Source organism: Oncorhynchus masou, chromosome 13 (genome assembly GCF_036934945.1).
Source record: "Oncorhynchus masou masou isolate Uvic2021 chromosome 13, UVic_Omas_1.1, whole genome shotgun sequence".
In the NCBI taxonomy this organism is placed as follows: Eukaryota; Metazoa; Chordata; class Actinopteri; order Salmoniformes; family Salmonidae; genus Oncorhynchus; species Oncorhynchus masou.
In genome coordinates, this window is record NC_088224.1 from 87,614,069 (window position 1) to 87,633,450 (window position 19,382).

Sequence of the window (19,382 nt, forward strand, 5' to 3'; positions counted from 1 at the left end):
GTCTGTTAATACAGGACTAGTAAAGGTATGTTAATACAGGACTAGTAAAGGTATGTTAATACAGGACTAGTAAAGGTCTGCTAATACAGGACTAGTAAAGGTCTGTTAATACAGGACTAGTAATACAGGACTAGTAAAGGTCTGTTAATACAGGACTAGTAATACAGTACTAGTAAAGATATGTTAATACAGGACTAGTAAAGGTCTGTTAATACAGGACTAGTAAAGGTCTGTTAATACAGGACTAGTAAAGGTATGTTAATACAGGACTAGTAAAGGTATGTTAATACAGGACTAGTAAAGGTCTGTTAATACAGGACTAGTAAAGGTCTGTTAATACAGGACAAGTAATACAGGACTAGTAAAGGTCTGTTAATACAGGACTAGTAATACAGTACTAGTAAAGATATGTTAATACAGGACTAGTAAAGGTCTGTTAATACAGGACTAGTAAAGGTTTGTTAATACAGGACTAGTAAAGGTATGTTAATACAGGACTAGTAAATGTCTGTTAATACAGGACTAGTAAAGGTCTGTTAATACAGGACTCATAAAGGTCTGTTAATACAGGACTAGTTAAGGTCTGTTAATACAGGACTAGTAAAGGTCTGTTAATACAGGACTAGTAAAGGTCTGTTAATACAGGACTAGTAATACAGGACTAGTAAAGGTATGTTAATACAGGACTAGTAATTGTCTGTTAATACAGGACTAGTAAAGGTCTGTTAATACAGGACTAGTAAAGGCCTGTTAATACAGGACTAGTAAAGGCCTGTTAATACAGGACTAGTAAAGGCCTGTTAATACAGGACTCATAAAGGTCTGTTAATACAGGACTAGTTAAGGTCTGTTAATACAGGACTAGTAAAGGTCTGTTAATACAGGACTAGTAAAGGCCTGTTAATACAGGACTAGTAAAGGTCTGTTAATACAGGACTAGTAAAGGTCTGTTAATACAGGACTAGTAATACAGGACTAGCAAAGGTCTGTTAATACAGGACTAGTAATACAGTACTAGTAAAGATATGTTAATACAGGACTAGTAAAGGCCTGTTAATACAGGACTAGTAAAGGTCTGTTAATACAGGACTACTAAAGGTCTGTTAATACAGGACTAGTAAAGGTCTGTTAATACAGGACTAGTAAAGGCCTGTTAATACAGGACTAGTAATACAGGACTAGTAATACAGGACTAGTAAAGGTCTGTTAATACAGGACGAGTAAAGGTCTGTTAATACAGGACTAGTAAAGGCCTGTTAATACAGGACTAGTAAAGGTATGTTAATACAGGACTAGTAAAGGCCTGTTAATACAGGACTAGTAAAGGTATGTTAATACAGGACTAGTAAAGGCCTGTTAATACAGGACTAGTAAAGGTCTGTTAATACAGGACTAGTAAAGGTCTGTTAATACAGGACTAGTAAAGGCCTGTCAATACAGGACTAGTAAAGGTCTGTTAATACAGGACTAGTAAAGGTCTGTTAATACAGGACTAGTAAAGGTCTGTTAATACAGGACTAGTAAAGGCCTGTTAATACAAGACTAGTAAAGGTATGTTAATACAGGACTAGTAAAGGTCTGTTAATACAGGACTAGTAAAGGTCTGTTAATACAGGACTAGTAAAGGTCTGCTAATACAGGACTAGTAAAGGTATGTTAATACAGGACTAGTAAAGGTCTGTTAATACAGGACTAGTAAAGGTCTGTTAATACAGGACTAGTAATACAGAACTAGCAAAGGTCTGTTAATACAGGACTAGTAATACAGGACTAGTAAAGGTCTGTTAATACAGGACTAGTATAGGTCTGTTAATACAGGACTAGTAAAGGTATGTTAATACAGGACTAGTAAAGGTATGTTAATACAGGACTAGTAAAGGTCTGTTAATACAGGACTAGTAAAGGTCTGTTAATACAGGACTAGTAAAGGTCTGTTAATACAGGACTAATAAAGGTCTGTTAATACAGGACTAGTAAAGGTCTGTTAATACAGGACTAGTAAAGGTCTGTTAATACAGGACTAGTAAAGGTCTGCTAATACAGGACTAGTAAAGGCCTGTCAATACAGGACTAGTAAAGGTCTGTTAATACAGGACTAGTAAAGGCCTGTTAATACAGGACTAGTAAAGGCCTGTTAATACAGGACTAGTAATACAGGACTAGTAAAGGTCTGTTAATACAGGACTAGTAAAGGTCTGTTAATACAGGACTAGTAAAGGTCTGTTAATACAGGACTAGTAAAGGTCTGTTAATACAGGACAAGTAAAGGCCTGTTAATACAGGACTAGTAAAGGTATGTTAATACAGGACTAGTAATACAGGACTAGTAAAGGTCTGTTAATACAGGACTAGTAATACAGTACTAGTAAAGATATGTTAATACAGGACTAGTAAAGGCCTGTTAATACAGGACTAGTAAAGGCCTGTTAATACAGGACTAGTAAAGGTATGTTAATACAGGACTAGTAAAGGTCTGTTAATACAGGACTAGTAAAGGTCTGTTAATACAGGACTAGTAAAGGTTGGTTAATACAGGACTAGTAAAGGTCTGTTAATACAGGACTAGTAATACAGGACTAGTAAAGGTCTGTTAATACAGGACTAGTAAAGGTCTGTTAATACAGGACTAGTAATACAGGACTAGTAAAGGTCTGTTAATACAGGACTAGTATAGGTCTGTTAATACAGGACTAGTAAAGGTATGTTAATACAGGACTAGTAAAGGTATGTTAATACAGGACTAGTAAAGGTCTGTTAATACAGGACTAGTAAAGGTCTGTTAATACAGGACTAATAAAGGTCTGTTAATACAGGACTAGTAATACAGGACTAGTAAAGGTCTGTTAATACAGGACTAGTAATACAGTACTAGTAAAGATATGTTAATACAGGACTAGTAAAGGCCTGTTAATACAGGACTAGTAAAGGTATGTTAATACAGGACTAGTAAAGGTCTGTTAATACAGGACTAGTAAAGGTCTGTTAATACAGGACTAGTAAAGGTTGGTTAATACAGGACTAGTAAAGGTCTGTTAATACAGGACTAGTAATACAGGACTAGTAAAGGTCTGTTAATACAGGACTAGTAATACAGGACTAGTAAAGGTCTGTTAATACAGGACTAGTAAAGGTCTGTTAATACAGGACTAGTAAAGGTATGTTAATACAGGACTAGTAAAGGTCTGTTAATACAGGACTAGTAAAGGTCTGTTAATACAGGACTAGTAAAGGTTGGTTAATACAGGACTAGTAATACAGGACTAGTAAATGTCTGTTAATACAGGACTAGTAAAGGTCTGTTAATACAGGACTAGTAAAGGTATGTTAATACAGGACTAGTAAAGGTCTGTTAATACAGGACTAGTAATACAGGACTAGTAAAGGTCTGTTAATACAGGACTAGTAATACAGGACTAGTAAAGGTCTGTTAATACAGGACTAGTAAAGGTCTGTTAATACAGGACTAGTAAAGGTCTGTTAATACAGGACTAGTAATACAGTACTACTAAAGGTCTGTTAATACAGGACTAGTAAAGGCCTGTTAATACAGGACTAGTAAAGGTCTGTTAATACAGGACTAGTAAAGGTCTGTTAATACAGGACTAGTAAAGGTCTGTTAATACAGGACTAGTAAAGGTCTGCTAATACAGGACTAGTAAAGGTCTGTTAATACAGGACTAGTAAAGGTCTGTTAATACAGGACTAGTAAAGGTCTGTTAATACAGGACTAGTAATACAGGACTAGTAAAGGTCTGTTAATACAGGACTAGTAATACAGTACTAGTAAAGATATGTTAATACAGGACTAGTAAAGGCCTGTTAATACAGGACTAGTAAAGGTATGTTAATACAGGACTAGTAAAGGTCTGTTAATACAGGACTAGTAAAGGTTGGTTAATACAGGACTAGTAATACAGGACTAGTAAATGTCTGTTAATACAGGACTAGTAAAGGTCTGTTAATACAGGACTAGTAAAGGTATGTTAATACAGGACTAGTAAAGGTCTGTTAATACAGGACTAGTAATACAGGACTAGTAAAGATATGTTAATACAGGACTAGTAAAGGCCTGTTAATACAGGACTAGTAAAGGTATGTTAATACAGGACTAGTAAAGGTCTGTTAATACAGGACTAGTAAAGGTTGGTTAATACAGGACTAGTAAATGTCTGTTAATACAGGACTAGTAAAGGTCTGTTAATACAGGACTAGTAAAGGTATGTTAATACAGGACTAGTAAAGGTCTGTTAATACTGGACTAGTAATACAGGACTAGTAAAGGCCTGTTAATACAGGACTAGTAAAGGTCTGTTAATACAGGACTAGTAAAGGTCTGTTAATACAGGACTAGTAAAGGTCCAATGCACTACTTTTGTGCTTTAAAAAATCTGTTTATTTCAGGGGATGCTGCATCCCGCTATGGGCACACTGACGTACCTGACACCTCCTGCCCAGAGGAGTGGTTTATAGACTATCAACATTCACTATTGAGAGGTCAATGTCAGAGATGGCAGAGCCAGTCTGTTCAGTCACAGGGTATCAGCGAGTGGGATACCAAACACCTTTCTTCCCAAATATCTTTTCATTTGGTATTCAGGTCCAAGAATGTGCACCACCCGGCAGCACGTACGGTGCCAGGGGATGATTGATCAGCATGCGCATGACCCAGCAGTTAATTGAATCGAAGGTTGTTGGAGGTCCTGCACCAGAACAAACGATGGAAAAACGCCATTCGCTTCACGCACAGAGACTGATTTCCTTTGCGCTCAAACTTAATAGTAATTTGGGGAATGTAACATTAATCTCTTACTCTCTTACAGTGTATTTTATGGTTTTCTCCTACAAAACAAAACAGCTAATTCCTGTATTCAAAGGATGCAATAACACGAAATAAGAATTAGTGTCTAAAATAAATCAATAACATTCTTGTTTATTTATTGAAGGAATGCTACTCAATCAAAACATGACTACGTGACAACCCCTGAGTCACAACAAAGCGACAAGAGCTTCCTGCAGTTATTGTACAAATCCCCCAAAAATGTATTTATTTTAGTGTTAAGGGCTCCAGTTAAGTGTTAAGGTCTCCATGGTAACTAGTGTAGGAAAGCTAACTGAGAATGTCCTGGTGAAATACATACCAGTCCGAATGCTTTTAACCTTTATGTACCTGCCCTCCAGGACACCTACACCACCCGATGTCACAGGAAGGCCATAAAGATCATCAAGGACAACAACCACTCTGAGCCACTGCCTGTTCACCCCGCTATCATCCAGAAGGCGAGGTCAGTACAGGTGCATCAAAGAAGGGACCGAGAGACTGAAAAACAGCTTCTATCACAAGGCCATCAGGCTGTTAAACAGCCACCACTAACATTGAGTGGCTGCTGCCAACACACTGACTCACCTCCAGCCACTTTAATAATGGGAATTGATGTAAAATATATCACTAGCCACTTTAAACAATGTAATTTTGTTTACATACTCATCTCATATGTATATACTGTACTCGATACCATCTACTGCATCTTGCCTATGCCGATCTGTACCATCACTCATTCATATATCTTTATGTACATATTCTTTATCCCTTTACACTCATGTGTATAAGGTAGTAGTTTTGAAATGGTTAGCTAGATTACTCGTTGGTTATTACTGCATTGTCGGAACTAGAAGCACAAGCATTTCGCTACACTCGCATTAACATCTGCTAACCATGTGTATGTGACAAATAAAATTTGATTTGATTTATTTGATCATTTCTACCGCTGCTAGCCTGGCCTAGACTATTCGTCTTTATGTACTGGAATCTAAATGACCCCTGTTCACTTCCCCCCTGCCTGTGAGACACGAAGATAACTATGGCACAACCTGCACGGGACTCACCGCGTTGCCAAGCAATGTGCACCTGCCCCGGTTGACCTGCCACAGCCAGCTACACGAGTGCTACACCGAAGCTCTTCTCTGTGTGCATCCAGACACCGGAGCAGTCGTTACCTCGGGTCTAACAGGGCATTTCGCTCCCATGGGAACCCGCAGGGTTGTACGACTCCGCTCCGTTAATTACGCGCTAAAGGCCAAGGAAATTTGGTATAACTTTGGGAGATGTCAGAAAGGTAGGTAAAAGAGGTCATTTAATAGCTTTGTGTTGTCATCCTTCATTGAGCAGTGCTTCAAGTTGGAAAACGTTTACAAATGTACGCTTAACAAGCAAAATGCATTATTTGGTTATTTGGTATGATTTTGAACTCTTCAGAATTTCATTAGCCTCGGCTGCATTATTTATGCCCGTGGTTATTTTTACATGCAACAAGCCTATAGGTTATATAGTCTAGACCATGTGTATATGATAAAGTAAAATAAAAAATCTCGCAATTATTAGTACTTTACACGAAAACAGACGATAATAATTATGAAGACAATACTATCGAGGTTCCTTTTATGCAGCTATTATTAACTAATGACACCTGGTCGGGTATCCGCTGTTATGGCGACGGCTCTAATCCGGTGCGCAAGGCAGAGTTCACGGTAACCGAAACCTGACGGCTGCGTGTCAGGGTTTCAGCAATGTGGATGGACGTGAGGAGTTCCATTTCTACAAGCGTCCTTGAAGAGTGGGCGACAGAAACAGACAGAATTCTCCGAGGCTTTCGGCCTATGATAAAAAACATAGGCCTGAAGAGAAGAATATGTTATGTTTATTATGTTTAGGATGATTTTAATTTGACCTTACATTATTGATTTATTTACTTTTTTCCTTTTGGCTCTGAAGCTGTTTATTTTCCCTCTCTCTTTCTCTCCCTTCTCTCTGTTTTCACACTCCTCCTACCCTCTCCCCCCTTTCCCTTCTCACTTTCATCCCACTCAATCCTACCTGCATCTTTCACCCTCAAACTCCCTCGTTGTCCCCCTCTCCCAGTTCCTCAGGTGTGTTGTTGTCCCTCTCTCCCAGTTCCTCAGGTGTGTTGTTGTCCCTCTCTCCCAGTTCCTCAGGTGTGTTGTTGTCCTTCTCTCCCAGTTCCTCAGGTGTGTTGTTGTCCCTCTCCCAGTTCCTCAGGTGTGTTGTTGTCCCTCTCTCCCAGTTCCTCAGGTGTGTTGTTGTCCCTCTCTCCCAGTTCCTCAGGATTGTGTTGTTCCCTCTCTCCCAGTTCCTCAGGTGTGTTGTTGTCCCTCTCTCCCAGTTCCTCAGGTGTGTTGTCCCTCTCTCCCAGTCCTCAGGTGTGTTGTTGTCCCTCTCCCCAGTTCCTCAGGTGTGTTGTTGTCCCTCTCTCCCAGTTCCTCAGGTGTGTTGTTGTCCCTCTCTCCCAGTTCCTCAGGTGTGTTGTTGTCCCTCTCTCCCAGTTCCTCAGGTGTGTTGTTGTCCCTCTCTCCCAGTTCCTCAGGTGTGTTGTTGTCCTTCTCTCCCAGTTCCTCAGGTGTGTTGTTGTCCCTCTCTCCCAGTTCCTCAGGTGTGTTGTTGTCCTTCTCTCCCAGTTCCCAGGTGTGTTGTTGTCCTCAGTTCCTCAGTGTGTTGTTGTCCTCTCTCCCAGTCCTCAGTTCCTCAGTTCCTCAGGTGTGTTGTTGTCCCTCTCCCAGTTCCTCAGGTGTGTTGTTGTCCTCTCTCCCAGTTCCTCAGGTGTGTTGTTGTCCCTCTCCCAGTCCCAGTTCCTCAGGTGTGTTGTTGTCCTTCTCTCCCAGTTCCTCAGGTGTGTTGTTGTCCCTCTCTCCCAGTTCCTCAGGTTGTTGTTGTCCTCTCTCCCAGTTCCTCAGGTGTGTTGTTGTCCCTCTCTCCCAGTTCCTCAGGTGTGTTGTCCCTTTCCTCAGGTGTGTTGTTGTCCCTCTCTCCCAGTTCCTCAGGTGTGTTGTTGTCCCTCTCTCCCAGTTCCTCAGGTGTGTTGTTGTCCCTCTCTCCCAGTTCCTCAGGTGTGTTGTTGTCCCTCTCTTCCTCCAGTTCCTCAGGTGTGTTGTTGTCCCTCTCTCCCAGTTCCTCAGGTGTGTTGTTGTCCCTCTCTCCCAGTTCCTCAGGTTCCTCAGTTCCTCAGGTGTTGTTGTCCCTCTCTCCCAGTTCCTCAGGTGTGTTGTTGTCCCTCTCTCCCAGTTCCTCAGGTGTGTTGTTGTCCTTCTCTCCCAGTTCCTCAGGTGTGTTGTTGTCCCTCTCCCCAGTTCTCTCCCAGTTCCTCAGGTGTGTTGTTGTCCCTCTCTCCCAGTTCCTCAGGTGTGTCAGGTGTTGTCCCTTCTCCTCCCAGTTCCTCAGGTGTGTTGTTGTCCTTCTCTCCCAGTTCCTCAGGTGTGTTGTTGTCCTTCTCTCCCAGTTCCTCAGGTGTGTTGTTGTCCTTCTCTCCCAGTTCCTCAGGTGTGTTGTTGTCCTCAGGTGTGTTGTTGTCCCTCTCTCCCAGTTCCTCAGGTGTGGTTGTTGTCCCTCTCTCCCAGTTCCTCAGGTGTGTTGTTGTCCTCTCTCCCAGTTCCTCAGGTGTGTGTTGTCCTCCCCCAGTTCCTCAGGTGTGTTGTTGTCCTTCTCTCCCAGTTCCTCTCCCAGTTCCTCAGGTGTGTTGTTGTCCTCTCCCAGTTCCCAGTTCCTCAGTTCCTCAGTGTGTTGTTGTCCTTCTCTCCCAGTTCCTCAGGTGTGTTGTTGTCCTTCTCTCCCAGTTCCTCAGGTGTGTTGTTGTCCTTCTCTCCCAGTTCCTCAGGTGTGTTGTTGTCCTTCTCTCCCAGTTCCTCAGGTGTGTTGTTGTCCTTCTCTCCCAGTTCCTCAGGTGTGTTGTCCCTCTGTTCCTCAGGTGTGTCCTTCCTCCCAGTTCCTCAGGTGTGTTGTTGTCCTTCTGTCCTCAGGTGTGTTGTTGTCCTCTCCCAGTTCCTCAGGTGTGTTGTTGTCCCTCTCTCCCAGTTCCTCAGGTGTGTTGTTGTCCCTCTCTCCCAGTTCCTCAGGTGTGTTGTTGTCCTTCTCTCCCAGTTCCTCAGGTGTGTTGTTGTCCTTCTCCCAGTTCCTCAGGTGTGTTGTTGTCCCTCTCTCCCAGTTCCTCAGTGTGTGGTTGTCCTCTCTCCCAGTTCCTCAGGTGTGTTGTTGTCCCTCTCTCCCAGTTCCTCAGGTGTGTTGTTGTCCTTCTCTCCCAGTTCCTCAGGTGTGTTGTTGTCCCTCTCTCCCAGTTCCTCAGGTGTGTTGTTGTCCCTCTCTCCCAGTTCCTCAGGTGTGTTGTTGTCCTTCTCTCCCAGTTCCTCAGGTGTGTTGTTGTCCCTCTCTCCCAGTTCCTCAGGTGTGTTGTTGTCCTTCTCTCCCAGTTCCTCAGGTGTGTGTTCCTCAGGTGTGTCCTTCTCTCCCAGTTCCTCAGGTGTGTTGTTGTCCCTCTCTCCCAGTTCCTCAGGTGTGTTGTTGTCCTTCTCTCCCAGTTCCTCAGGTGTGTTGTCTCTCTCTCCCAGTTCCTCAGGTGTGTTGTTGTCCCTCTCTCCCAGTTCCTCAGGTGTGTTGTTGTCCTTCTCTCCCAGTTCCTCAGGTGTGTTGTTGTCCCTCTCTCCCAGTTCCTCAGGTGTGAACACGAGCAGTGGCAGTTTTCCTAAATCCCACTCCTCCCAGTATTCTGAAATCAGCGTCACACACACACCCCTCTCCGTGGACCAGAGTCCAGATTCCGGAATCGTCAAAACCCCTGTGAGTGTCACGCTTTACATCACATTCTCACCCTCCAGTCCTCCGTCCTTGCTCTTGTACCCTCCTACCTCCTTACACCCCATTACAAAGCTCCTCCCCCCACAACATGCCCCTCTCATCCTGCATCAGTATGCCTGGTCCAATACTGTCTGTTCTGAAAACAGCCTCAACCCCCTAGCCTTTCCATTTCAAACCTAGGCGCAGCCATCACTGTATTGCTCACACCTATCCAGTTCCTAGCTGCCAACACAGAGGGGTCAGGGCTTGTTTGGAATGCTATAGATGAGTCACAGGCTCCAAGGCTGGCTCTGATGTCAGGGGTCACCAAGCATGGGTCTAGTCCCCCACGTGGCTAGGTTGGGGGGGGGGTTATGGTCACAGTCAAAGCCCAGGTGTGGAGGCAGAGACAGGGATGAGGGTCACAGAGCACCCTCAATCAAGTTTCTCATATTCAGATCCCAGTCTGCAAAACAGTGCTTAAAACCCCTTGCTGTTCGTCCTCCTTCTCCTCTTCATCTTTCTCCTCTTATTCATCTCTCCTTCTCCTCTCTCTCCTCTCGTTTCTCAGCTGCCGTCCAGCCGGTTCAGGTTCGTGTCGTGGCAGCGGCTTGAGGAGAGTGATGTCAAAGGAGACCAGCTCTCCTGTCCCAGGGTCAGAGAAGGTCAGAGAGGTCACCACCTTGGCAACCTTTGACCTTTTAATAATTTTATTTTGCTCTCATCTCAGCTCTCATAAGTAACTGCTGTCATCATTATATCAACCAGGGCCGTCAGTGGAGGACCTCTTTCTGAGAAAGGATGACATCCCCTTGGAAACGGGGAGGAGGAAGAGGAGAGAGGAAGAAGGGCAGAGGTGGGAGGAGAGGCTTCAAGAGAACTGGGAGAATTGTGTGGTGAGTTACAATTCAGAGACATACTGTACTATGTGTATAACAAGCATGTGTGTGAGTGCCTGTGTATGTATGTGTATGTTGTGTGTGTGTGTGTGCAACCTCCCTCTGTATTCCTGGTATTCCCAGGAGCTGTTGTGTTTGTGTAACCTCTCTCTGTATTCCTGGTATTCCCATGAGCTGTTGTGTGTGTGTGTAACCTCTCTCTGTATTCCTGGTATTCCCAGGAGCTGTTGTGTGTGTGTGTAACCTCTCTCTGTATTCCTGGTATTCCCAGGAGCTGTTGTGTGTGTGCAACCTCTCTCTGTATTCCTGGTATTCCCAGGAGCTGTTGTGTGTGTGTGTAACCTCTCTCTGTATTCCTGGTATTCCCAGGAGCTGTTGTGTGTGTGTGTAACCTCTCTCTGTATTCCTGGTATTCCCAGGAGCTGTTGTGTGTGTGTGTAACCTCTCTCTCTGTATTCCTGGTATTCCCAGGAGCTGTTGTGTGTGTGTGTAACCTCTCTCTGTATTCCTGGTATTCCCAGGAGCTGTTGTGTGTGTGTGTGTGTAACCTCTCTCTGTATTCCTGGTATTCCCAGGAGCTGTTGTGTGTGTGTGTGTGTAACCTCTCTCTGTATTCCTGGTATTCCCAGGAGCTGTTGTGTGTGTGTGTGTGTAACCTCTCTCTGTATTCCTGGTATTCCCAGGAGCTGTTGTGTGTGTGTGTAACCTCTCTCTGTATTCCTGGTATTCCCAGGAGCTGTTGTGTGTGTGTGTGTGTGTGTAACCTCTCTCTGTATTCCTGGTATTCCCAGGAGCTGTTGTGTGTGTGTGTAACCTCTCTCTGTATTCCTGGTATTCCCAGGAGCTGTTGTGTGTGTGTGTAACTTCTCTCTGTATTCCTGGTATTCCCAGGAGCTGTTGTGTGTGTGTGTAACTTCTCTCTGTATTCCTGGTATTCCCAGGAGCTGTTGTGTGTGTGTGTAACTTCTCTCTGTATTCCTGGTATTCCCAGGAGCTGTTGTGTGTGTGTAACCTCTCTCTGTATTCCTGGTATTCCCAGGAGCTGAACCTGTCCTATCAGGACTTGGGAGATCCGTTCCAGCAGGATAACTTCAGTCGGATCCTGAGGAGGCTGATCCGAGTGGAGAGACTGCAGCTGATCAGTAACTCCCTCACAGACCTGAGTTCTATATGCCTGCCAAGGTACTACACTACCCACAATGCCCATCTATAAGCCTGTCATTATACTACACTACATACAAAGCATCACTATACGCTTGCAAATTACTACACTAGCCACAATACAAATCTTCACTTCATATAGTGACAACCGTAGTTCTGTACTCTTTCCTATACACAGTAAAAATAAAAGTGTGAATTTAACTCCTGTAGAGTTGAATTCAACACTGTTTCGGATAACATTTGGTCCCAGTCCACAAAGTGTTAAAGTTACTCTACAGGTAGTGTCACACTTTCAGAGTTATTTTGACTCAAAATTCACACATAAATGTGTAATAATATTTAACACTGGTTTAGTTACACTCTCCAGTGTTATTTAATCACTGAATTGAGTTGAATTTACAACGGCAATGACTGCATCATTTTACACAATTTAATTCCGACACTAAGAGCTCATTGACTCCTCATAATGTTGAAAACACTCATCCCGGGTTAAAATAAGTCAACACTAATTTTTTACACCCTGTCACACTCTGACCATTATTTGCATTGTTTGTTTCTATGTTTTGTTTGGTCAGGGTGTGATATGAGTGGGCATTCTATGTTGTATGTCTATTTCTATGTGCTTTAGCCTGACATGCTTCTCAATCATTGGCAGGTGTTTGTCGTTGTCTCTGATTGGGAACCATATTTCAGCAGCCTGTTTTGTATTGTGGTTGGTGGGTTATTGTCTATGTGATGTTGCATGTTAGCACTCAGTTTTGATAGCGGTCACGTTCGTCTTGTTATTTTGTTTGTTTGTTTGGTTAGTGTACTTTGTGTTTTTTCGTCTTTCATTAAAAATATGTATTCACATCACATTTGGTCTCCTCAATACGACGATCGTGACACACACCCTTTTTTTTACTGTGTAGGTGCCGAAGCCTGAATCTGCATCGTAACCACCTGACATGTGTACGTCAGCTGCCGAAGCTCCCGGCTCTGGAGCACCTGTGTCTCTCTGAGAACAGCATCTCCACACTGAGGGGGCTGGGGGCTCTGGGAACCAGCCCACTCCACTCCCTCACACTCAGATCTAACCCTGTCAACTACATACAGGACTACCGTGCACGGTGAGGGGGAATAGAGGGAGGGAGGGGGGATAGGGAGGAGGTTAGGGAGATAGAGGGGGATAGAGGGAGAGAGAGGAGGTGAGGGGGATAGAGGGAGAGAGAGGAGGTGAGGGGGATAGATGGAGAGAGAGGAGGTGAGGGGATAGAGGGAGAGAGAGGAGGTGAGGGGGATAGAGGGAGAGAGAGGAGGTGGGGGGATAGATGGATAGGGAGGAGGTGGGAGGGATAGGGAGGAGGTGAGAGGGAGAGAGAGGAGGTGGGGGATAGAGGGATAGGGGGGTGGTGGGAGGGATAGGGAGGAGGTGAGGGGTATAGAGGGAGAAAGAGGAGGTGGGGGGATAGAGGGAGAGAGAGGAGGTGGGGGGATAGAGGGATAGGCAGGAGGTGGGAGGGATAGAGGGATAGAGAGGAGGTGAGGGGGATAGGGAGGAGGTGGGAGGGATAGAGGGAGAGAGGGATAGGGAGGAGGTGGGAGGGATAGGGAGGAAGTGAGGGGGATAGAGGGAGAGAGGAGGTGGGAGGGATAGGGAGGAGGTGGGAGAGAGAGGGATAGAGAAGAGGTGAGGGGGATAGGGAGGAGGTAGGAGGGAGAGAGGGATAGGGAGGAGGTGGGAGGGATAGGGAGGAAGTGAGGGGGATAGAGGGAGAGAGGAGGTGGGAGGGATAGGGAGGAGGTGGGAGAGATAGAGGGATAGAGAAGAGGTGAGGGGGATAGGGAGGAGGTAGGAGGGAGAGAGGGATAGGGAGGAGGTGGGAGGGATAGGGAGGAAATGAGGGGGATAGAGGGAGAGGAGGTGGGAGGGATAAGGAGGAGGTGAGGGGGATAGAGGGAGAGAGGGAGGTGGTAGGGATAGGGAGGAGGTGGGAGGGATAGGGAGGAGGTGAGGGGGATAGAGGGAGAGAGAGGAGGTGAGGGGGGTAGAGGGATAGAGGGAGAGAGAGGAGGTGAGGAGATAGAGGGAGAGAGAGGAGGTGAGGGGGTAGAGGGATAGAGGGAGAGAGAGGAGGTGAGGAGATAGCGGGAAAGAGAGGAAGTGAGGGGGGTAGAGGGAGAGAGGGAGGAGGTGAGGAGATAGAGGGAGAGAGAGGAGGTGAGGGGGGTAGAGAAAGAGAGAGGAGGTGAGGAGATAGCGGGAGAGAGAGGAGGTGAGGGGGGATAGAGGGATAGAGGGAGAGAGATGAGGCGAGGAGATAGCGGGAGAGAGAGGTGAGGGGGTAGAGGGAGAGAGAGGAGGTGAGGAGATAGCGGGAGAGAGAGGAGGTGAGGGTGGTAGAGGGATAGAGGGAGAGAGAGGAGGTGAGGAGATAGCGAGAGAGAGAGAGGAGGTGAGGGTGGTAGAGGGATAGAGGGAGAGAGAGGAGGTGAGGGGGAATAGAGGGAGGGAGGGGGGATAGGGAGGAGGTTAGGGAGATAGAGGGGGATAGAGGGAGAGAGAGGAGGTGAGGGGGATAGAGGGAGAGAGAGGAGGTGGGGGGATAGATGGATAGGGAGGAGGTGGGAGGGATAGGGAGGAGGTGAGAGGGAGAGAGAGGAGGTGGGGGATAGAGGGATAGGGGGGTGGTGGGAGGGATAGGGAGGAGGTGAGGGGTATAGAGGGAGAAAGAGGAGGTGGGGGGATAGAGGGAGAGAGAGGAGGTGGGGGATAGAGGGATAGGCAGGAGGTGGGAGGGATAGAGGGATAGAGAGGAGGTGAGGGGGATAGGGAGGAGGTGGGAGGGATAGAGGGAGAGAGGGATAGGGAGGAGGTGGGAGGGATAGGGAGGAAGTGAGGGGGATAGAGGGAGAGAGGAGGTGGGAGGGATAGGGAGGAGGTGGGAGAGAGAGGGATAGAGAAGAGGTGAGGGGGATAGGGAGGAGGTAGGAGGGAGAGGGGATAGGGAGGAGGTGGGAGGGATAGGGAGGAAGTGAGGGGGATAGAGGGAGAGAGGAGGTGGGAGGGATAGGGAGGAGGTGGGAGAGATAGAGGGATAGAGAAGAGGTGAGGGGGATAGGGAGGAGGTAGGAGGGAGAGAGGGATAGGGAGGAGGTGGGAGGGATAGGGAGGAAATGAGGGGGATAGAGGGAGAGGAGGTGGGAGGGATAGGGAGGAGGTGAGGGGGATAGAGGGAGAGAGAGGAGGTGGTAGGGATAGGGAGGAGGTGGGAGGGATAGGGAGGAGGTGAGGGGGATAGAGGGAGAGAGAGGAGGTGAGGGGGGTAGAGGGATAGAGGGAGAGAGAGGAGGTGAGGAGATAGAGGGAGAGAGAGGAGGTGAGGGGGTAGAGGGATAGAGGGAGAGAGAGGAGGTGAGGAGATAGCGGGAAAGAGAGGAAGTGAGGGGGGTAGAGGGAGAGAGGGAGGAGGTGAGGAGATAGAGGGAGAGAGAGGAGGTGAGGGGGTAGAGAAAGAGAGGAGGTGAGGAGATAGCGGGAGAGAGAGGAGGTGAGGGGGATAGAGGGATAGAGGGAGAGAGATGAGGCGAGGAGATAGCGGGAGAGAGAGGTGAGGGGGTAGAGGGAGAGAGAGGAGGTGAGGAGATAGCGGGAGAGAGAGGAGGTGAGGGTGGTAGAGGGATAGAGGGAGAGAGAGGAGGTGAGGAGATAGCGAGAGAGAGAGAGGAGGTGAGGGTGGTAGAGGGATAGAGGGAGAGAGAGGAGGTGAGGACATAGCGGGAGAGAGAGGAGGTGAGGGGGATAGAGGGAGAGAGAGGAGGTGAGGAGATAGCGGGAGAGAGAGGAGGTGAGGGGATAGCGGGAGAGAGAGGAGGTGAGGAGATAGCGGGAGAGAGAGGAGGTGAGGAGATAGCGGGAGAGAGAGGAGGTGAGGGGGGTAGAGGGATAGAGGGAGAGAGAGGAGGTGAGGAGATAAGCGGGAGAGAGAGGAAAATTATAGAATGTCAAGATTTATTTATATTTTTTTGTCTTAACGCTTAGTTGCCCTCTCCTCTCTGCAGTGTGTTCTCTTGTTTGCCAAAACTAAGAGTTCTGGATGGAATCCCCAAGCTGCCAGAAGATTCCATGCCTCCTGGACTCCAACTCCCAGCAGCCACCAGGATGTGTAACGTTCTGTGACAACAAACTAAGGGGCTTTGGAAATTCCATAAATAATAATAAAAGTAATTCCATAAATAATAATCAAAGTAATTCCATAAATAATACACTGACAATATTTTAGTTGGCCTACTAATACTGTATATTGTGTATATTTTATGACTGAATATAGAAGATGTTTTTATACTGTTAAGAGTTGTTTTTACTTGTACCGGGTTATGTGACTGGGCTGTTAGGCATTTGGCTGATCTAGGAAGACACTGAGGCTCATGTTGGAACTTGGCTTTGAGGGAGGGGGGGGGTAGCGAGAGAGAGAGATAGAATCTATCAGGCAGCTACATGACACTGTCCTACTGACACAGAGAACAGTGGGGTCAGCAGTCAGCCTCCTCGAGCCTCACAACACATCCTACAGGATGTACAACACAGACATCACAGACATCCTTCTGACCCTCCATCTCCCTCTCTCCATCTCCTTCCCACTTTCCATCTCTCTCCCTCCATCTCCCTCTCTCCTTCCCTCCCTCCATCTCCTTCCCACTTTCCATCTCTCTCCATCTCCTTCCCACTTTCCATCTCTCTCCCTCTCTCCTTCCCTCCCTCCATCTCCTTCTCTGCTTCCCTCCCTCCATCTCTCTCCCTCTCTCCTTCCCTCCCTCCATCTCCTCTGCTTCCCTCCCTCCATCTCTCTCCCTCTCTCCTTCCCTCCCTCCATCTCCTTCTCTGCTTCCCTCCCTCCATCTCCTTCCCACTTTCCATCTCTCTCCCTCTCTCCTTCCCTCCCTCCATCTCCTTCTCTGCTTCCTCCCTCCATCTCTCTCCCTCTCCCTTCCCTCCCTCCATCTCCTCTGCTTCCCTCCCTCCATCTCTCTCCCTCTCTCCTTCCCTCCCTCCATCTCCTTCTCTGCTTCCCTCCCTCCATCTCCTTCCCACTTTCCATCTCTCTCCCTCTCTCCTTCCCTCCCTCCATCTCCATCCCACTTTCCATCTCTCCCTCCCTCCATCTCTCCCTCCCTCCCTCCATCTCTCCCTCCCTCCCTCCATCTCTCCCTCCCTCCATCTCCCTCTTTCCTTCCCTCCCTCTCCTTCCCACTTTCCACCTCCCTCCCTCCCTCCATCTCCTTCCCACTTTCCATCTCTCTCCCTCCCTCCATCTCTCTCCCTCCCTCCATCTCCCTCTCTCCCTGCATTTCCATCCCACTCTCCCTCCATCTCCCTCCCTCACTCTCCAGCCTTCTCCCTCCCTCCATCACCCTGCCTCCCTCCATCACCCTCCATCTCTCTCCCTCCTCCATCTCCCTCTCTCCTTCCCTCCATCTCCTTCCTACTCTTCCTCCATCTCCCTCCCTCCATCACCCTCCAGCCTTCTCCCTCCATCCATCTCCCTCCCTCCATCACCCTCCATCCTTCTCCCCCCATCCATCACCCTCCATCCGTCTCCCTCCCTCCATCACCCTCCATGCTTCTCCCTCCCTCCATCACCCTCCATCCTTCTCCCCCCATCCATCACCCTCCATCCGTCTCCCTCCCTCCATCACCCTCCATCCTTCTCCCTCCCTCCATCTCCCTCCCTCCATCACCCTCCATCCTTCTCCCCCATCCATCACCCTCCATCCGTCTCCCTCCCTCCATCACCCTCCATCCTTCTCCCCCCATCCATCACCCTCCATCCGTCTCCCTCCCTCCATCACCCTACATCCTTCTCACTCCCTCCATCACCCTCCATCCTTCTCCCTCCCTCCATCTCCCTCCCTCCATCACCCTCCATCCTTCTCCCCCCATCCATCACCCTCCATCCTTCTCCCCCCATCCATCACCCTCCATCTCTCTCCCTCCCTCCATCACCCTCCATCCTTCTCCCTCCCTCCATCTCCCTCCCTCCATCTCCCTCCCTCCATCTCCCTCCCTCCAACTCTCTCCCTCCATCTCTCTCCCTCCCTCCATCACCCTCCATCTCCCTCCCTCCATCTCTCTCCCTCCCTCCATCCATCTCTCTCCCTCCCTCCATCCTTCTCCCTCCCTCCATCCTTCTCCCTCCCTCCATCCTTCTCCCTCCCTCCATCTCCTTCCCTCCATCTCCCTCCATCTCCTTCCCTCCATCTCCCTCCATCTTTCTCCCTCCCTCCCTCCATCTCCCTCCATCCGTCTCCCTCCATCTCCCTCCCTCCATCTCCCTCCATCTCCCTCCATCTCCCTCCCTCCATCACCCTCCATCCTTCTCCCTCCCTCCATCTCCCTCCCTCCTTCTCCCTCCCTCCTTCTCCCTCCCTCCTTCTCCCTCCCTCCATCTCCCTCCCTTCATCACCCTCCATCCTTCTCCCTCCCTCCATCTCCCTCCCTCCATCACCCTCCATCCTTCTCCCTCCCTCCTTCTCCCTACATCCTTCTCCCTCCCTCCATCTCCCTACATCTCCCGCCCTCCTTCTCCCTCCCTCCTTCTCCCTCCCACCATCACCCTCCATCCTTCTCCCTCCCACCATCTCCCTCCCTCCTTCTCCCTCCCACCATCACCCTCCATCCTTCTCCCTCCCTCCATCTCCCTCCCTCCATCACCCTCCCTCCATCCTTTTCCCTCCATCTCCCTCCGTCCATCTCCCTCCCTCCATCACCCTCCATCCTTCTCCCTCCCTCCATCACCCTCCATCTCCCTCCCTCCATCCATCACCCTCCATCCTTTTCCCTCCATCTCCCTCCGTCCATCTCCCTCCCTCCATCACCCTCCATCCTTCTCCCTCCCTCCATCACCCTCCATCTCCCTCCCTCCATCCATCACCCTCCATCCTTTTCCCTCCATCTCCCTCCATCCATCACCCTCCCTCCATCACCCTCCATCCTTCTCCCTCCCTCCATCACCCTCCATCTCCCTCCATCCTTCTCCCTCCCTCCATCTCCCTCCCTCCATCACCCTCCATCCTTCTCCCTCCCTCCATCACCCTCCATCTCCCTCCATCCTTCTCCCTCCATCCTTCTCCCTCCCTCCATCTCCCTCCATCCTTCTCCCTCCCTCCATCACCCTCCATCTCCCTCCCTCCATCAGCCTCCATCTCCCTCCCTCCATCACCCTCCATCCTTCTCCCTCCATCTCCCTCCCTCCATCACCCTCCATCCTTCTCCCTCCCTCCATCTCCCTCCATCTCCCTCCCTCCATCTCTCTCCCTCCATCACCCTCCATCTCCCTCCCTCCATCACCCTCCATCCGTCTTGGCTTCTCTTTTTCTCTTTTCGACAGTACTCCTCTTGTGATTGCTGTTTTATGACCTCTGTGACTCGAGAGACAGGATACACACGTTAACGGGTCACATTCAGAATGTCCCATCCTGTCTGTCAACAGCAGTTCATTCATTCATGTCCAGTAGCGTCTGTATTCTTTTTTAATAATGGTGTTGATATCACTTCCCTGTGGCTCTGGACTCAAACAGACTCCTGCTCTCACGCACGCTCTTGATTGGTCTGCTTGGCCCGCCCCCCTTCCTCCTCCTCCTCTTCGTAGTTCCCTTACTCGTTGATCTCTCCTTCCTTTCTGCATTCTTCCTCTTTTCCTGCTGGGACCTTCTGGTCTTTCACTTCC

General features: G+C 48.3%; 1 protein-coding gene and 1 long non-coding RNA gene across 2 annotated transcripts; both read left to right on the top strand.

Annotated features, from left to right (window-relative positions):
* The first annotated feature begins 9,524 nt into the window (after positions 1-9,524).
* On the top strand, positions 9,525-10,468 carry LOC135551564 (uncharacterized). Its single transcript, XR_010457328.1, has 3 exons — positions 9,525-9,619; positions 10,188-10,281; positions 10,385-10,468. It is a non-coding gene; the product is annotated as an uncharacterized LOC135551564 (long non-coding RNA).
* Positions 10,469-10,557: 89 nt separating this feature from the next.
* Positions 10,558-15,934, top strand: LOC135553463 (acidic leucine-rich nuclear phosphoprotein 32-related protein). The gene is made up of 4 exons (XM_064985570.1): positions 10,558-10,575; positions 11,555-11,697; positions 12,588-12,785; positions 15,718-15,934. The coding sequence occupies exons 1-4, from the start codon at positions 10,558-10,560 to the stop codon at positions 15,833-15,835; spliced, it is 477 nt and encodes a 158-aa protein (XP_064841642.1). The 3' UTR covers positions 15,836-15,934.
* The last annotated feature ends 3,448 nt before the right edge of the window (positions 15,935-19,382 follow it).